Source organism: Syngnathus leptorhynchus, chromosome 16 (genome assembly GCF_054491065.1).
Source record: "Syngnathus leptorhynchus isolate UIUO chromosome 16, UIUO_Slep, whole genome shotgun sequence".
Lineage (NCBI taxonomy): Eukaryota > Metazoa > Chordata > Actinopteri > Syngnathiformes > Syngnathidae > Syngnathus > Syngnathus leptorhynchus.
In genome coordinates, this window is record NC_141210.1 from 1270001 (window position 1) to 1289018 (window position 19018).

Here is a 19018-nt window from a genome sequence, read left to right on the forward strand (position 1 = left end):
ACAGATGTGCACTTTCTGCCATGTGTGTCCTGCATGTCAAACTATTTGCCAACCCGGTGAGTGACAATAGAAGCAATCAAGTTTCTCAAGAGAATATTTCAATTCTTCAATGTTTGGCAGATGAATAAAAGAAGACAACCTACCAGATCATCAGTTGCATTCGAGTTACAATACATAGATTTTGGTTTCCTTTTTCTGTAATTGTACAGTGAGTCCAAAAATATATGGCTGCAGTGTTTTAGAATACGACAAACTAGTGTATAACATTAGCCACGAGAAGAACGTAATATGGTGTTAATGAAGACACAAACAATTGTGTTTCCTCCAGGGGGATTCCTTGACAAAGTGACTGGATCAATCTACACGTAAGTTATGGCTGAAATGCGATGAACTACTTTTCAAATGACTTTTCCTCATTGTGTGGAAACTATTGTCTGTGTCTAAATCCACAGGACTGTTGCTGATGTTTTTGAGGATGATGATGACAACTGAGAGATGCCAATCTAATGTTCCCATTTTCACTTTCTTATGGGGGCTACTAACTTGGGAACCTCTCTGGCGACTCAGTAGAAATTGTGAAAGTAATAATATATTTATGTGTCATTATGATATTATATATGCTGGGAAAAGCCCTGCTGTTGAGAAACATTCACTTGTTTGTGCCACTCAAATTTAAATAAATGTGTGGAATAAAAAGTGGGTAGATTTTCATTGATTCCTGTTCTATTTATTACTTTGAAATATAATATAAAGTGTCCATGCCTGTTTCTTGAGTTTATAAAAAAAAAGGATCCTGAACCACAATTTGTCATTTTTTCATTGATTCTTTTTCAAGAAATTATAATATTTTTAATTCCATTCGCACAAGACATGATGGAAAAAGTGATACATTACGTCTAAAACAACTTAAGTGTTGAACATATACAATTTTTGACAATATTGACACTGCAATGCCTTTGTTGAAGTCCATAAGTGGAGACGGCTCTGTCTCTAATCAATTGAAATTAAAATACATTTTAGGTCTAGAATTATTTTGAGGTGCTTGAACCCCACCAATACATTTTCCTGGTGGCTAAACACATTATACATCGAAAAGAAGGTTAAAAACGCGGACATTTTTTAAAAAAAAAAATGTTATTGTGTTTCTCGTACAGCAGGGGGCAGTGTTGTCATTTAAAGAGTATGTTCATGTCACCGTCACGCACTAAAGAAGAGAGGCGGCAACCTTCCGCTTCGCATGTGAAGCCTGAAGGGACGCAAGTTACGAAAGCAAAACTCCAAACTCATTTTTACGTCTTCTCTTCCATGACGTCCCAGCAGATGGGGCTTGACAGATTCTGTAACCCTGACAGTTCCGATCTGTTCTGGGTGAGTTGTTTTTTTTACCCGTGGTTTCACTTTGTTCACCTTTTGTTTATGTCTGCTCTGTTTTGCTAGCCACCGGTCACCGGTTGCACATGCTAGCTTAATCAGTGAGCTCGATGTTACCTATATAGTTGTTAATCCCGTTTACCAGTCTCGCTCGAATAACTGGTTCATCAACAAAGATTTTGAAATTCAAATATATGTGTCTGGCCTTACATGTACTCTCGTGAATCTTGGGCAAAGTGAATTTTACATAACGCTACCCAAAGAGCATTTCATAATGTCGTTGTGTAAACAAGCAGACACGACCGAACGAGCAGTGAAGAGGTGCTTGAAATGTTGTAGTGAATGCTATGCACTGAGAAGCAAGAAAGAGCTGCCTCTTCAGTGGATATGATTAAGATGCCGTCATGGCTGGTTGCATTCACCCCTCAACTATTCAAGAGAGTGGCCCAATGGAGTGAGAAGGTGTGGCCATGACCATCACATAGCTCCTCCTTGCTTGCTTGCTTTCTTGCAGAACATGAATCTGAGAAGAACAAACACTCTTGACACCAAATCTCGACAGACACAGCGTGAAACTGATCATCTTTACTCATGGTGTTTCGACATGAAGCAAAACAATATCATCTCCCTTTTGCCTCAACCAGGATTGGGACCGCTCATGGAATACTACAAACCCCGACTTTACTCAGTGCTTCCAGAACACTGTCCTGGTGTGGCTGCCATGCATCTACCTCTGGCTGTGTGCCCCCTTCTACCTCATCTACCTTCGTAGCCACAATCAAGGTTACATATGCATGAATCACCTTAACAAAGCCAAAACTGTGAGTCATACATTACATACTCGTGTAGCCATCTTTTCTGTTTTGTAATTTGTTCGTGTAGGTTAATGCATCGGAATGACAGAATGGTGGTACATGTTCTTCTCTCTGCAGGCTTTTGGCTTTCTTCTGTGGATTATCTGCTGGGCAGATGTTTGCTATTCTTTCTGGGAAAGAAATTATGGCAGTAAAGTTCCTGCACCTGTCCACCTTGTCAGTCCAACCATACTGGGCTTCACCATGGTGAGGGAATCCTTATATGCTACTACATATATGCGTGTCCGGTTGGGAGGTCATGCGTGGCGACTCAAGGGTCAAAAATGTTTCATGGACAATTGATCCAAGCAGAAGTTTTCCGGATTGGTATGCTAGTCTGAATACAATACCTTGAGGGTAATGAAACTTTTGAGTTCTTACTATAAATGAGCAAAACCCCAAATATGTATTTTTACATTTAGTCAGCGATTGTCCTCACTAAATATATATTTCTATGTGTGCTCCAGTTGCTGGCCACCCTGGTGATTCAGTATGAGCGACTGAAAGGCGTACAGTCATCAGGAGTGTTGCTGCTTTTCTGGCTGCTGGCCTTGCTTTGTGCCACAATCACCTTCCGGTCCAAAATCCTCCAAGCCCTGGACCAGGTCAGTGTGTCACGAGTGCAGCAAATGATGATCTATATTTTCCACAATTGACACGGATCACAAATTAAGAATGTATTCTTCCTTCTAGCCATCGACAATTTGCGTGTGGAGGTACACCACTTTCTTTGTGTACTACACCTTGCTGCTGATTTCGCTGATTTTGTCCTGCTTGTCAGATCAGCCTCCACTCTTCTCCCAAGTCATCAAAGAATTAGTAAGTCTGTTCTCTGATCATAACGCTAATGTGACAGCGGTAGAGTCCCGATTCAACTCTGTTTCTATTTGTGAAAGTAAAAAAGTGCAGAAATGCTCTTAGACAGCGTTTTTGCAATGTTAATACTGCTTGCATGATATTTAAGTAGTCTCACTTCCCTTAATCCACCGTCCACCTCCAGCACAATTCTCAAACGTGTGAGGGTGCCGATAGTCACAAAGAGAATTCTTCAGCAAAAAGTGTTCCTAGCCGTACGAAGCTAGCCTAAAAGCTGTGCTATTAATGATAATAATGGTCTTCTAACAATGTCTTTTTTTTTTTTTTTTTCCGGGGGGGGATCTAACTGATGTTGTTTTGGTATTGCTAGAATCCTTGCCCTGAGCCCGGAGCTTCTTTCCTTTCCAAAATAACATTCTGGTGGATCACCAGGTATTTTCCATTTCATTCATTGCAGTATATAAAAGAAAATTGGAGTTTTCTGCCATTAAGTCAAATTATTTATACTCAGACACTGGAAATGCACTCAGTGACTTTTCCCTTTTGGCTGTCATAAACAGTCGTCTCAGATTACATGCCTGCAATTGTTTTTATGAACCATCTGATTTTGATTTAACTTAATGTTTCCGACCAGGATGATGATGAATGGCTACAAGCATCCCCTAGAGGAGAAAGACTTGTGGTCTCTGAACCCTGAGGACCGTTCACAAAAAGTGGTACCGAAGCTGGTTCAACGTTGGAACACCGATTGTCAAAAAGGAAAAAGGTCAGGGGTCAGAACAAAGACGAGATTTTTTTTCTTCATCGATTTTTTGCAGTCCAGAAAAGTTTCACATCAAACTTGGATGTTAATAGAAGCTGTCCACGTTTCCAGAACAGAACAGAAGACATTCTACTCTCCCAGGCGGGCCCATAACCCCGAAAACAAGGAGAATCAAGCTGCCGAGGAGGAGTCTGAAATCTTACTCGTAAAAAACGCAAAAAGGAAGGAGCCCTCCCTGCTGTGCGCTCTGTGCCTGGCCTTTGGGCCGTACTTCCTCGTCTCGTGCGTCTACAAGTTCATACAAGACGTCCTCATGTTTGTCGGGCCCGAGATCCTCCGGTAAAATAACATTCAAATAACTCCAATGACAAGAGTCATTAAAATGGTCATTCTTATCTCTTGATGATCTTGTCTGCAGGCTTCTGATCAACTTTGTGAACAACTCCAGCGCCCCCTACTGGCACGGCTACTTCTACACGTGTCTGCTCTTCCTCTGTACTTGTGTGCAGTCACTTATCCTGCAGAGGTATTTTCACATCTGCTTCATCACAGGCATGCGCCTCCGCACCGCCATTGTCGGAGCAGTCTATAGGAAGGTGGGTGGGTACCTTTACTCAAAATCGACTTTTCAAACCAGCGCGTTCGCTCAAACCTCGGTCTGTGTGTCTCCGCTCGTCCAGGCCTTGGTTATCAGCAGCGCGGCCCGCCGCACGTCCACAGTCGGAGAAATCGTCAATCTGATGTCTGTGGACGCTCAGCGCTTCATGGACCTTATCGCTTATATCAACATGATATGGTCTGCCCCCTTGCAAGTGGTGTTAGCCCTTTATTTCCTGTGGCAGGTAATCATGGACAATTCCTTTCACTCTTGTAAAAGCCCTTTTGTAAATCCTTCCCTCTCGCGCAGAACCTCGGGCCGTCCGTTCTGGCCGGAGTGGCTGTTATGGTTCTAATGGTTCCAATTAATGCTTTCATTGCCATGAAAACCAAAACCTACCAGGTGAGATATTTTCACTCTCATTAATGACCTGGTCGCACCTTCCGCATGTGTTTTAAGCGTCTTGCTTGTTTGTTTTCTTACGCAGGTAGCCCAGATGAAGAGTAAAGACAGTCGCATTAAGCTGATGAATGAGATGCTGAATGGTATCAAGGTGTTGAAGCTGTACGCCTGGGAGCTTGCCTTCAAGGGAAAAGTATCAGATATCCGTGAGAGCGAGCTGCGGGTACTGAAGAAGGCTGCCTACCTTGGTGCTGTGTCTACCTTCACCTGGGTTTGCGCACCCTTTTTGGTGAGGTTTTAAGATTCATCGTGCCACTTCACAATCTTCAGCTTTCTCGAGGCATCTTACAGAAATATCATCAATTCTTTCTTTTTTTTATTTGCAGGTTGCCCTGTCTACTTTCGCAGTATATGTGCTGGTGGATGAAAAAAATGTGCTCGATGCCGAGAAGGCTTTTGTTTCTCTGGCACTCTTCAACATCTTGCGTTTTCCTCTCAACATGCTGCCTATGGTCATCAGCAGCATGGTGCAGGTCAGTGTTGAAATCAACTCAAAACAAATATGGTCGGAAAGTAGTTCAAACACTGAGAGCGTTGACTATCTTTAGGCCAGCGTCTCCTTGAAGCGTCTGAGAGTGTTTCTATCACATGAGGAGCTGCAGGAAGACAGCGTTGACCGCAGAGCAGTAGTTGGCTGTCAGTTTTTATTTCCTTCCACTTTTTGTATTTTTTTTTTATTGAACCGCTACTAAATTTGACATACTTTTGTTGTCTATTTTTTTTTTTACCACAGCCTCAAACAGTATATCCATCGTGAATGGAGTTTTCAGCTGGTCCAAAACAGAATCACCGACACTTAAAATGTGAGGATCTCGATTGTTTGAAGTTTTGACACTTTGATTGATTTGCCCATTAGCTAGTTTGACCTTATTTGTCCCTGTGTCTTTGCAGGTTGAACGTGTGTATCCCAGATGGCTCGCTGGTTGCCATTGTAGGACTCGTTGGTTCTGGAAAGTCCTCTCTTCTGTCAGCCCTGCTTGGAGAAATGGACAAACTGGAAGGAAGTCTGGCTGTCAAGGTGTTTAAGGGCACTCAGATACACACTACTGTAAAAACATACTGAACTTTACATCTTACAGTACAGTCCCTTTATTTCCTACGTTACCATACAGTCCATGTAAAATCATCCTAACGCTCCTGCAAAATTTCCTCGAAGGGTTCCGTGGCCTATGTTACCCAGCAAGCCTGGATACAGAATTCCACGCTGAAAGAAAACATCATATTTGGCCAGGATGTTAGCGAAGCCTGGTATCAGCGTGTAGTGACGGCATGTGCACTTCAGCCTGACCTTGAGATCCTACCTGCTGGAGATTCCACAGAGATTGGAGAAAAGGTATTGCTTCACATCCTCAGTTTCTGGAAATTGGAACAAATAGAAACTAACCAGTGACTGTCTCTTTTTTTTTTTTTTTTTTTTATCCTTCTATGTGCAGGGTGTCAATCTATCCGGCGGTCAAAAGCAGAGGGTGAGCCTCGCCAGGGCTGTCTACTGTGACCGGGCGGTCTACCTGCTGGATGACCCTCTCTCTGCTGTTGATGCTCATGTCGGAAAACATATATTTGAGCACGTGATTGGTCCGCAGGGCTTGCTGAAGGAAAAGGTGTGTGTTTGTTTTAAATAGCATGTAAGTGATAACCCAACCTAATCATCTGACGGTAATATTCTTTCGGAACTTTCGTATGCAGACCCGTCTGCTGGTGACTCACGGGCTAAGTTACCTGCCTCAGGTTGACCTGATCCTGGTCATGGTGGATGGGGAAATAACAGAAATTGGTTCCTACCAGCAACTCATGGCTACTGAGGGGGCCTTTTCTGAGTTTCTGCATACATACGCTGGGGTTGACCACGGGGAGAACAATGGTGAGATATACTGACTGTTTCGTGTTGTAAATTTCTTTTCATTGGTTTATTTCCCTCCTTAGATTTAGACTCCAAGCCAAAAATAGCAACCAAAGGAATAGAGAATGGCAGTGCAACTGGTCTTGCTGGGTGAGTATAACTGGACGACAGATGAGCACTAGTTCCAACGCCATACATTGAAACTGAACTTTAATTTTTTTTTTTTTTAAAGCCCTGGTCAAAACAGCAGTACAACCAACCTATCCCAGTCAGACAAGGAGAAAGAGGAGCTAGGCAAAAAGGCCAAGGAAGCAGATGCCGGCAAACTAACAGAGGCTGACAAGGCCAGCACAGGACGGGTGGGTTGACAAACACGTTATCATAACAGAGCATTGCTCAAAGTGTATTTGTCTAACCAGGAATCAAATCTGCTTTTTTTTTTTTCTTCTTCTATGCCGCAGGTCAAGCTGTCTGTGTTCTGGGCCTATTTTAAAGCAATTGGTGTACTATCCGCCATTGCTGTTCTGCTGTTTTTTGCACATAACCTACTTTCTCTGCTCTCTAATTACTGGCTCAGTCTCTGGACTGACGATCCAGTCGTCAATGGCACTCAGCCTAAAAGGCAACTGAGATTGGGGGTATATGGTGCTCTTGGCCTGTCCCAGGGTGCGTATAGTATTTTCTTTATCTGTGTGGAATGTTGATAAAACATTGAAATAAAAAAATATATGTATATATATATTTTTTTTAATGTGTCACTCTCATTGTTGTGTTGTAGGTGTGGCAGTCTTTGGCTACTCTTTGTCCATGTCCATCGGGGGCATTCTGGCATCTCGCCATCTTCATCGGTCCATGCTCTACGATGTCCTGCGCTCCCCTATATCTTTCTTTGAGCGAACCCCCAGCGGTAACCTTGTCAACCGCTTTGCCAAGGAGATCGACACCATCGACACGGTGATCCCCAGCATTCTTAAAATGTTCATGGGCTCCATGTTCAATGTGATCGGCTCCTGTATTATCATCCTCATCGCCACACCGTTTGTGGCCATCATCATTCCCTTCCTTGGTCTGCTCTACTTTTTTGTACAGGTTCGTTTTTCCTGGTCATGATATCTATTTCACGTGAACTTGTACATTCATATCTTGTCTTGAGTTCAAGTTCCGACGTGCTCTTTGTTCAGAGATTTTACGTGGCGTCATCCCGCCAGTTGAAGCGCCTGGAGTCTGTCAGCCGTTCACCTATCTATACCCACTTTAACGAAACGCTGCTGGGCACGTCCGTCATCAGAGCTTTCGGTGAACAAGAACGCTTCATACGAGAGAGCGATCAGAGGGTCGACCATAACCAGAAGGCCTACTACCCCAGCATTGTAGCAAACAGGTTGATTGGAATCGCATTTATTGTGTCTTTCGTTGCCCTGCTTCTTCATCGTCCAATGAATTGTGCGTCGTATCTGCAGATGGCTGGCGATTCGACTGGAGTTTGTCGGCAACTGCATTGTGTCTTCCGCTGCTTTGTTTGCCGTCATGGCCAGAGAGAACCTTAGTCCAGGTATCATGGGTTTAGCAATCTCCTATGCCCTTCAGGTAAACGTCCTCGCGATGCAACTTCAAATTCTTCTTTCAGATGTGTCATGTAAATTAGGGCACAGACCGAATCAATGATTCTATTGATTATTCCGTCTTATGTGCAGCTGACAGCCTCTCTGACCTGGCTGGTGAGGATGTCCTCTGATGTGGAAACAAACATAGTTGCAGTGGAGAGAGTGAAAGAGTACAGTGAGACAGAAAAAGAGGTACCGTTTCAGAAGGACTTTGGAACGGGACAAATGTGCATATTTCTAGTCTTGATTTGCAGTCACTCTGATGCTAATTTGATTCTGCATCCTAGGCTGAGTGGAAGCATGAGTCTTCCAGCCTTGCTCCTGGGTGGCCCACTGAAGGCCGCATAGAATTCAGAGGTTTCGGTCTACGATACCGTCACGATCTGGACCTGGCCATCCGCAACATCACAGTCAACATTTTGGGAGGAGAGAAGGTCTGTCTTTTTTTTTTTTTAACTACATTTTGGCTTATGTTGTGCAATGACCCGAGACATCCACAACTTCTAAATTGATCGCATTTAGGTTTGTTTTATTAATGATTTATTTTATTAATATTTTATTAGGGGTAATATGTGTGTAAAAAGTGATGGAAAATGATGGATGGATGGATGGATGGATGGATGGATGAATAAATACAAAAACAATAAAAGCCCCTTTTAATGTCAATAATTTCCCTCCTGTATCAGCTGTACGTTAATTGACTTAAATTGTGATCATCTTGCCTAATATTTTCGTAAAAATCTTTTCCCAAGGTGGGAATTGTCGGGCGCACGGGAGCAGGCAAGTCATCTCTCACACTGGGCCTGTTCAGGATCATCGAGGCAGCAGAAGGTCAAATTTCCATTGATGGAGTAAACATTGCTGAACTTGGCCTTCATGAGCTCCGCTCCAGAATAACCATAATACCGCAGGTCGGTGCTGTCAGCAGAACAGATCTTTGTCCTTGCTTTTCAAGTCTCATTTGAGAAACCAAAGAGTCACTTGAGCTGTGTTTTCTTTTCTGCCATCCACAATGCACTGTACCTCTTTTTCTCCTCTCAGGATCCAGTGTTGTTTTCAGGCACTCTGAGGATGAACTTAGATCCATTTGATAGCTACTCTGATGAGGACATATGGAGGTCTTTGGAGTTGTCTCATCTCAAGAACTTTGTATCTGGCCTGCCGGACAAGCTTAACCATGAGTGTAGTGAAGGGGGAGAGAACCTCAGGTGAGAAGAACCTCATTTCCATTATTTTTTTTAAATTGTGGTGATGGGATTTGGAAAAAGAAAAGAACATTTGTGTTTTTCATCTAGCGTGGGCCAGCGCCAACTACTATGCTTGGCTCGAGCATTGTTGCGAAAGACCAAGATCCTTGTTTTAGATGAAGCCACAGCCGCTGTGGACATGGAGACCGACACTCTGATCCAAACCACCATCCGTTCTCAGTTTGAGGGCTGTACCGTCCTGACTATCGCTCATCGCCTCAACACCATCATGGATTACACAAGGTATCATTTACCGCCCTAGAATTTCCATGACACTGCAGGTTGTCTGATAAACAAAGTATGTTCCATATAAAATTATTATTATTATTATGCACACCCTCAAGTGTTGCTACGTGCTGAGAGTTGAACTAGTATTCTTTTTCATTTAGGGTGCTGGTTTTGGAGAAAGGTGAAATGGTGGAGTTTGATTCCCCAGCTAATCTCCTAGCTCAAAGAGGATCCTTCTACAAGATGGCCAAGGATTCAGGGCTGGCCTGAAGCTTTGTCACAATAGTCTGTTGCTTCCTGCTGTGAGGGTGAGACCAGAATTGGCAACAGCAGTTCCCGTGATTTACAAGCCGAGCAAGGATGTTGGTCAAAACATTTGGTCTTGGTTTTTACATGCCTACCAATCTTCCATCATCGTTGAACTACTAGTTAACTGCCTTTTGCAAAGACATTATGTTTCTTTTTGTTCATGTCATAGCTTTCGGGGGTCCTGGGAAGGGGGGGGGGGCAGGGTGCACTTATTTATGTAGCCCTTTTTGACACCTGGTGTACCTGTGCTTTCAAAAGACTCGGGGGCAGTCTCATCATACGGTGATGAGGTGGGCTTTGTCGAGATAGCCAAAGGATTTTAATCCAGGGTTCCAATTTGTGGTGATTTGAGAGATAAGAGCTGTTGAGTTGTTTACGCCAAGTTCCATGCATTATTTCAGAGGGACATAAATATTTTCAGCAAACTTGAATTTTTTTCAGCAAATATTTGGCTGGTGGAAAATCAATAATTGATTAAAGGACTGGATTGAAAAAAAAAATCTATATTCTGAAATACATGGAACTATTAAAACCACTCATAAAGCCAGTTTTTTAGTTTTGCTGATGTGTGGATGTGTTATATTTGTGAAGGCATTTTTTTTTTTTTGGAGCTATTTTGAATGTTCATCAGAATAGACAGGGTAATGTTTTTCTTTTCAGACTCCTGGTGTCGGGTGTGGCAGCTGATTGGTCAGAAACATCCGCTGGTCATTTCATTGACTAATAATGTTACAAACTGTGGTGGGTTATCTTGAACCTTTTATACGCACAAATTCAACGAATCTGTCGGACAGATTCCAGTTAACTGTCACTTTACGTGTTGCATTATTTATTTGTGTTTTTGTTGTCGTTTCAGCTGCTTTAAGTTAATGTGAATAGCAAATATTTAAGTAGATTATTTGATGCTCTTGTGGAGCTGAAGTACTTTGATATGAGTCATTGGTTCTTTGATTAAAAAAAAAGGTAACTCCAGGAGTCTGACTGACTCATAGGATTTAAATTTGATGCTGACGACATGTTTTCATTGCACCTGCACTCAGGTTTTTCAAGTGCAAATATTTTAGCAAAGGTATACCGCTTTATTTGTTGCTGAACTACTGAGTTTTCTTCGACTCAAAATACCAAGGAAAAAAAAAATAGAAAAGTCATGTATTTGTGTGATGGGAGCAGTTATATGTACATTGAAAACCAATTTAGCAAGTATATTAAAGAAAACATCTGCTTGTGCCTATGGAGTTCAGTACTGACAGATTGCAGTGGTATTAAATGCATAGCATGTTTTATTTTTTTGTTAGCAATAATGGCGTTGTGTGATTTCAATTTCTTGAAGAAAAACATTAAGGCTATGTGCCTGCCTAATGCTCAGACTGTCTCTTAGGCGAGTTTGGAGGTCTCACTGAAAAGAGCCTTATACACAATAATGTCTATTTTTTTATATGAGAGTGGATGTGAAAGTCTTGTCTAAAATAGCCAAAATTCACCAAGACTTTTTTTTGTTGTTGTCAGTGAACTAAGATTGGGCAAAGCTTCTCCAAGGGCGACAAAATTCATCATAGAACCGAGAATGCAAATGGGATTGTCAACATCTGGGTGTTTTATTATTTGTCACTCGTCAAAATCAAGGTTCTGTTTGCAATCATTTGGTTGTAAGTGTGGAGATTAAAGAAAGTTTGTTTTGTTAAAGGTTTATCAAAGCAGAATATGTTTTTTGCATTTGTTTATACATATGTCATCAGTTTTAAATAAATACAGTTTATATACACTTCTTTGAACTCATTATTCCCCAAAGAAATCCCAATAAAATAATACAAATGTAATCAAATCTGAAGTATCAAATGATATTTTCATTTTCTCAATTTAACAATCAATTTATATCGCTTTTGTAATTTTTTTTCACTAAAATCGTCATTTGTTAGTGCCAGTCGTGTCATACAATTGTATTAAAAACATCTCAATATGTCCGATGATTTATTGTTAGCAAAACTTTTAGTCAGACTTTCTGTCTCTGGAAAACTACGTTTCCCACAATCCTTTGTCATACGCTTGAGGGAGTGGAAAATGGCGGAGATTGATGGAACTGAGCTGCTGTTGCGTTCGTAAAACGCATAAAAGCAGTCTTTGATAGTCTCTGATTTTTTTCCCCGTCAAATCTCATGTGATCAAAAAGATCTCCCGCTATGTGCATTGCGCCCGTTGAAAGCGTCAACTGGCCGTAACAAGACTTGAGGTAATTTGCGCACACTACCCAGACTTGCTACATTTGGCTAGGTAGCCTCCGCTAATTTAGCTTCGCTAGGTGAACACTTTGTTGTGCGGTTAAATTCCATATTGATCACTTTTCAAAACGTGTTCATTCCTTTTGTCGATAAAGACCAAGACTGACTGTAAGTAACGCGGAAGCATCCCTGACCATTTTCCACCACTATTCGTAACCATAACGATCAATGCCATCAGTGGAATAGAAACCGCCGCTGTCTGGTTTATCAAGGATAAAGAAGCCCTTTATCATTCCTTACACGACAACATAATGGTCTCAGCCCTATTGTAATGGTATTGTCACCAGAAACCGAGACGTTGCGCTAATTGTAATCTCTATATTATCAATATTAATAACGTAAAGGACAAACATGATACTGTGTGATGGACGGACGGACGGATGGATGGATGGCGAGACAGCGGTGTCATGACGTAACTGAAGGTGCCGCCTGCCTGTAGCAGTTTTCTTCCATCATCCATAGCAAATGTTCAGGGGAAAACTAAATTGACTGAGAATAAAAAGTTAAAGGCAATACAAATAAGATGGTGCTGGTCTATGTCAAATTCTGTTGTCACTCTTCACTTTCACAATTTGACATTAAAACTGCATCTGTCTTTCCTCTCTGTCAGGTGCCTTTCCTTTCTGTTCCAACCCCTAAGTCCAGCTAACTCCAACCTTTATACATCCAGCTGTCCTGACCCATGGACCTGACGTCAGCATCGGGCCTCAAAAGGAGGCTTGCCGCCTCCTGCTCACCCACCGGCAAAAGAGAGATTGCCAGAAGCCCCCCTCGCCGCTCACCCTCCTTGTCTCGATCATCTCCATCATCCGATCAGTCTTCACCCTCATCGACATCATCCTCTCCCTGCGCTAACTCGTCCATTTTTCAGAACCATGTGAAAGGTCAGACTTGTGGGTCAGAACTGGTGAGGGTGTCTTCCACATCCGCCTCCCTTTCTACATCCAAAGCCACCTTTGCAGAATCCTTCCCTCGCCGTTTATCGCAGTCAGGTGTTGAAGAAGGTAAGAAAAAGGAGATATATGATCCTTTCCATCCTACAGAGGGGGAAAAAGATGGAAAGACTGAGGAAGATGAAGGAGAGAAGTATGATCCCTTTGAGCCTACCGGGTCACCAGCGTCAGACGACGACGACGACGAATGCGGCAAGCTAACCCAAGAGCTAACGGGAAGAGAAATTGATGAGGAGAAAGAAGAGGAGCCTCCAGATTCCACTGACATTTTCAGTGACCCACCCAGCTCTCCGTCAGCTGCCCAACTCCCTCATAGAAGACGAGTTGACTACAGCACGACCAAAACTCGAGTTAAGAGAGAGCGGGCTGATTCGGACCACTCTGAGATTGAAGAGGGGGAGATTGTTGTGGCTATCGAGAGAGGTGTGGGCAGCAAGAGAACGGCAGGGAAAAAGCTCTCGCTGAACTCTCCCAAGATCACCTTTTTTGATCCCAAACCAGAGCGCATCCTCCGCGTTTTAGATGGGGATGGCTTCGTGTCCGTATGTGCCGATAGCAACTGGGAGGCGGACAGGGAGACGGAGGATGAGCCCGTAGTTGGAGTGGAGGATCTCAGAAGGAAATTGGTCAGCAGGAGGAAGGAAAGATATCTCGCCTTTCCCAGTTCGTCCCCACTCCCTTCCCAGCTGCCGCTTCCCCCTTCTCCTCCTGCCGACTTGAGACCTTCTCCCTCTCTCGCGCCGACTGCCGAGCAAGCAAACGCCAGTCGCAATTCCTCCAAAGAGCAGAACCGACAGAGAAGCAAGGACAAGAAGGCTCGGGAGAAAGACGAGAGGCGGAAGAAACGAAGGAAAGACAAGGAGGGAGATCGAGAAAGGAGCCGAGACAAGAAGCCCGGGGACAAGACCGATAAGGAGGGCAAAAGTAGGAGAAGCAGCAGTAGTAGTAGTCGGAAGAGAAAGAAAACGCATCAGGATAGCCCCGAGACATCACAATCGCACAGCTCCTCCAGACGAGACAACCACGGTAGACCCTCCTTCTCCAGCCCCTCTGTGGAACGCCATAGAGAGCGGGAACGAGATAAAGAAAGGGACCGCGACAGAGGCAGAGACCAAGACAGAGAGCGAAAGAATGAACGAGATAGACACAGAGAGAGCGAGCGAAGCCACACCGTCACCCAGAGAATGCACGAAAGCGATCCACCGAGGAAGGATGAGAGGAAAGGAAAGGGACTATTCCGTTCCAGCAGTAGAGAGCGGGACGTTTCAAAGAGGCCTAGGAGAAGCAGGGAGAGGAGAGAGGAGGGCGAAAGAGCCCGAGAGCGGGAGAGGGAACGTCGCCGGGATGGGCGTCCTGTGGTCCCGCCATCTATTCAGGACCTTAACGGTTCGGACCTCTTCGCTATTAAGCGAACCATCACGGTCACCACCACCACAACCACCACCACCGTACCCGGCTCTCCGATACTCACTCAAGCCTCTCCGCGTCGGATCGTACAGGACTTAGACGTGCCCCACAAAAGGAACAAGAAGAGACGATGGCACTCGGGCGGAGAGGAGACGGACCGGCGAACTTGTCGTAGCCGATCCCGCTCACCGTCTCCTCCGCGGTATCACCGATACGAGTCAGACGGCTATCGGGATAAATTAGAGATGGACATGTTGTCTTTAGACGGCGAGGCTTTGGACTCGGACTACCCGTCCTTGGAAGATACACCTCCGGCAGCCTTGCCCCCGGAGCCACCCGTCCCCAGTCCCAAATCTAAAACGCCCTCCAAGACCGAGCGGCATCACCCAAAAAAGAAAGCTCGCACGTCAAAGAAATTGACTCAGTCGTTGTCGTCCTTCTCTTCGACTAAAACCAAAAGCAAATGCCAAGCTTCTTTGTCAGTCACGTCAGATTCTGCTCCCGCCCCAACAACAGGCCTTCCTTCAGCCAAGACAACCAGGAAGGTAGGGAAAGACAAAGTGTGGGACAAAGACGTCAAAAAGGCTTTGGGACGTTCCGGCAAATCCAAGAAAGAGAGCAGCGCTCGCAAAAGCAAACTTCAGTCCAAAGTGTCTGTGTTGGTGCGCGAGGGTGTGAGTAGCACCACCGGGACCTCAATTGCTTCTGGTAAGCTGGGTATGGACCTCCTCGGTCCTGGAGGTACAGGAGGAGCTTCGGGAGGGTCCGTGGTGGGTGGTTCCATCGCTGTAGTCTTCTGTCGAGATAACGAGAGCAGATCGCCCTTTCTAAAACCTTGCACTGAGCCTATGTCAGTCGGAGTCCGCCATAAAGATCTGGCGAGTATGGGCAAGCGAAGCGCCCGAGCGGCACCGCCGCCACCTTTGACCGGTCCGGCGGGAATGAAATCAAAGAAGACTAAGCCTGGCTCCATCACGTCCACTTCCTCTTCTACCCCTTCCCCTTCATCGACATTGGCAAACAAGCGTCGTCGTCGCTTGGTCAAGAAAGTTCGGGAAAAAGCCGGCGTATCAGATGTGGCCGCTGGAGACGGGAGCCAGTCAAAAGTGACGTCCGAAGGCTGGAGCGGTGCCTCGCAAGAGGTTCTCTCCACTGCTGAAGATGGAAGCAAGGCCGTCAGTCCACACTCGGGGCAAGCGGGCCCTGCTCCTTGTTCGTCATCGTCTTCCACCTCGTCCTCCTTTACCGGTGTGCTCCCGCCTTCCTCCCCGCCACCCCGTACACCCCCACCTTCCACGGCTCCCTTGCGGGACACCAGGGAGTCTTCACCGGACTCTCAGACGGTGGACAGTAGCTGCAAGACCCCGGAACCTTCTTTCCTCGCCGACGACTGCCCGACTCAGACCAGCCCGGCTCTTCCGCCGTCCAGTCCGCCCAGCCCGTCGGCGCCCCAGGGCTCCACACCCACCGCCTTGCAGCCCCCTTCCGACAACGCGCCGAAATCGGCCGCCTCGCCTCCTTCGCCTTCGTCATCGGCCGGGGGCGTTCTCGGTTCCCTTTCTCTGTCCTCGTCAGACCCCTCTTCCTCTTCGGTGTCCTCGTCGTCCGCCAGCAAGCCTCCTCCGCCGCCGCCTCCTCCGGCAGCTCCCGTCCTCCCATGGAGTCTGCAGACAGGGGTGGACTGCACCACTGGAGGGGTTCTTGCATGTGAGTTTGAACAGAAGTTTGCCATCTTCTTTTTTTTTTATTTGTAGCCACACAGCGCATTGCTGTTGCCCACATTTGCATAAAATAACCATCAATCTTTTTTTTCTTTAAATCAATGATCCTCTTAGTAACTGCACTACTCTTCAAAATGGAGGAGGCAAATATTGCCAGCAGAGCGAAAGCACAAGAATTCATCCAAGCCACCAGCCAGGTGAGAGGGAGAAAAAAAAAACATGGAAATGATCTCGGCAATATAACAGCGTTTGATTGGACGCATCGTATGTTTTTACTTTCAATGCAGATCCTCTCACAGGCAAACCAGGGTCAGTCTCAGGCTCCATCAGCTGCCTCCTTGACCTCCTCCCAGATCCCTCCTCCCCCTCCCACCTTACCCCCGCCGCCTGCATTGAGCCCCGCACAGTTCATCCTTCAAAGCTCTCTGCCGTTAGTGGGATGCACCAAAACTCCACCCTCTCACCTGCACCCCAATCTCGGTGGCGGATGCGCACAGACACCCCCACCTGTCATGCCTCCCGGGCTGCCAGGATTCACGGGCAATTCCGGGGACGCTTTTTGGGACATTGAAAGTAAAGACCCTGACAAGGTAAAGTCGATTCATGGTCCCGTCACGAGGACAAAATGATTTTATTTCTTGAATTCAATGGATCTATATTTTTGATGAAATGTACAGTACCTGAAGAAGCTCCACACCCAGGAGAGGGCAGTGGAAGAGGTGAAGCTCGCTATCAAACCTTACTATCAGCGCAAAGACATCAACAAGGACGAATACAAAGATATCCTCAGAAAAGCCGTTCACAAGGTGAGACGCACACCTTTGGATTCAAATTTTTAAGGACACACAAGGTTTCCAGCGTACGGACTGCACTCGATGAAATGCTCGAAGCCGTTCATCCATTCTCGGAAATAGTTCAGTAATTCAGTTGATTGTTGGAACATCTAAATTGTGGTTGGTGCGTAAAAATCTTTGAACGGAATCAAGCCATTTCTGCTGCTGCTGCTGCTATGGTTTCAGATCTGCCACAGCCGCACCGGAGAAATCAACCCGGTCAAGGTCAGCAACCTTGTGAAGCTGTACGTCCAGCGCTACAAGTACTTCCGAAAACATGGACGCAGAGTGGATGATGAAGAGAGGGATGACAAGGAGCAGGGTGGGACTTTTTCAAATTTGATCTAGCCTAACCCTTTTCACAGTCTCAGATTAAAAACGGAGTCTTAAGAAAGTGTTTTAGCGTTTTTCTGGAGTCTCAACGCGCTCCCGTCAACGCAATCGTTTAGCGTAATCGCTGACATTTTAGGTCCAGGTTTTTTTTCCCCCCCCTAGTCTTGGCCTTAAGACAATATCAAACATTTTTGATATTATCGGAAGTCTTTCCAGTCCTTGCTGTCACGTGACACAACCGGCAACCAATGGGTAAGCTCGAACAAAACCAGAAACTGGAAATATTGATAACAATCGCGAGAGCGGCATGACAAAAATGCAACCGTCCAGAACACTAATAGTGACAGAAATAAAAAAAAGATTGTGCTGTTATGTAATATAATTATAAAATCAATGATACATCATTAAAATATGTCAATGTATCAATATTTATCTATTATATACATACAGGAACGATATTTTATAACCAGAGCCGTGCCCCCGTTGTCCATCACGCTTTCTGCACAAACTGCTGTCGCCAAAAACATCCGATTGTCCATTTTGCATGATGGGGAAGCGGAATGCATTGCGCTCAACAAAATGCCGAAAGAATCTTCTTGTAGTCTTGTCATAAGTGACCAAGCAAAATTCACTGTCTTTGAAAAATCTCAAGACTAGACTGAGACTAAAAACTCATGAACTTGTCTTTAAATGTGAGGAGGTGGGAGATATGATGGTCTTTTGAGTGTATTTTCCTCCCTAAATCTCAAAAGTCTTTAGCTGTACAGTTAGCACTACTCTGCCTTTGGTTGTTGTGGATTTGTTTGAATGTTTCTGTTGTTTAGTCGACTCTTCTTTATGCATCTTATCTGTATGTTTTTACTGTAAATAGGTCTTCGGACAACAGGTCATGTATAGAACATTCAATGGCTCCCATGTACATGCCAATAAAATGCAAAATAATCACTACAATACATACCAGAAAATATACTCTTATTGTATTTCCTCAAATACAGTTGACACTCATCTCTCGGATTGTCATACTGTTTTGTCCAAATGAGTTCATGCGGAATCTTTTTAATATACGTGACGCAATCGATCATTCAAAAGAACATTTGCCGGACGCCGCTCAGCATCACTCGCCACTTGCCACACCTCCATCCAGTTGATGCTCCCGATATCAAATTCAGGACCTGCTAAGTCCAGCTGGAGCTCGTCGTTGAAGTCCAGGTGGAAAGTGCCACTCGCACACTCGATGACAATCTGGACATGGCGGCAGGCTGGGTAAGACTCTTTCCAAAGCCGGCAACGGGCGCCAAAAAGCCCTTTTTCAAGCCTCTTCATTCACCTTGAAGGGGAGACCGGCGGGGAAAGTCCCCGGTCCGATTACCGCCCGCTCTGTAGTTGAGGGTGAAGGTTTGGCT

At 44.9% G+C, this 19018-nt stretch overlaps 3 protein-coding genes across 5 annotated transcripts in view; all 3 read left to right on the plus strand.

Annotated features, from left to right (window-relative positions):
* LOC147043851 (uncharacterized) overlaps nucleotides 1-681 on the plus strand; it is a 5973-nt gene extending 5292 nt beyond the window's left edge. For both annotated transcript variants that reach the window (XM_085934299.1, XM_085934300.1), the window contains 3 exons: nucleotides 5-56; nucleotides 329-365; nucleotides 453-681. In XM_085934299.1, coding sequence (XP_085790425.1) covers nucleotides 5-56; nucleotides 329-365; nucleotides 453-492 — 129 coding nt within the window. In that variant the 3' untranslated portion in view covers nucleotides 493-681. The remainder of the gene's footprint in view (nucleotides 1-4; nucleotides 57-328; nucleotides 366-452) is intronic.
* Nucleotides 682-1217: 536 nt separating this feature from the next.
* On the plus strand, nucleotides 1218-11843 carry abcc1 (ATP binding cassette subfamily C member 1 (ABCC1 blood group)). Its single transcript, XM_085933389.1, has 31 exons — nucleotides 1218-1368; nucleotides 2016-2192; nucleotides 2304-2432; nucleotides 2693-2830; nucleotides 2919-3044; nucleotides 3412-3473; nucleotides 3676-3807; nucleotides 3916-4143; nucleotides 4223-4400; nucleotides 4485-4646; nucleotides 4712-4804; nucleotides 4890-5093; nucleotides 5191-5337; nucleotides 5413-5500; nucleotides 5598-5667; nucleotides 5756-5882; nucleotides 6021-6197; nucleotides 6298-6465; nucleotides 6551-6725; nucleotides 6788-6854; nucleotides 6937-7063; nucleotides 7166-7370; nucleotides 7483-7793; nucleotides 7886-8085; nucleotides 8165-8291; nucleotides 8399-8500; nucleotides 8596-8742; nucleotides 9061-9219; nucleotides 9350-9516; nucleotides 9604-9798; nucleotides 9945-11843. Exons 1-31 carry the CDS (start codon nucleotides 1306-1308, stop codon nucleotides 10051-10053), a joined length of 4560 nt encoding a protein of 1519 aa, XP_085789515.1. The 5' UTR covers nucleotides 1218-1305; the 3' UTR covers nucleotides 10054-11843.
* Nucleotides 11844-12108: 265 nt separating this feature from the next.
* scaf1 (SR-related CTD-associated factor 1) lies at nucleotides 12109-18569 on the plus strand. 2 transcript variants are annotated; one of them, XM_085934313.1, is made up of 6 exons: nucleotides 12109-12319; nucleotides 12979-16435; nucleotides 16564-16646; nucleotides 16737-17039; nucleotides 17127-17255; nucleotides 17469-18569. In XM_085934313.1, exons 2-6 carry the CDS (start codon nucleotides 13051-13053, stop codon nucleotides 17628-17630), a joined length of 4062 nt encoding a protein of 1353 aa, XP_085790439.1. In that variant the 5' UTR covers nucleotides 12109-12319; nucleotides 12979-13050; the 3' UTR covers nucleotides 17631-18569. The 2 variants fall into 2 exon arrangements, with proteins under 2 accessions (XP_085790439.1, XP_085790440.1); XM_085934314.1 differs by having other exon boundaries at nucleotides 13039-16435.
* Nucleotides 18570-19018: the final 449 nt, after the last annotated feature.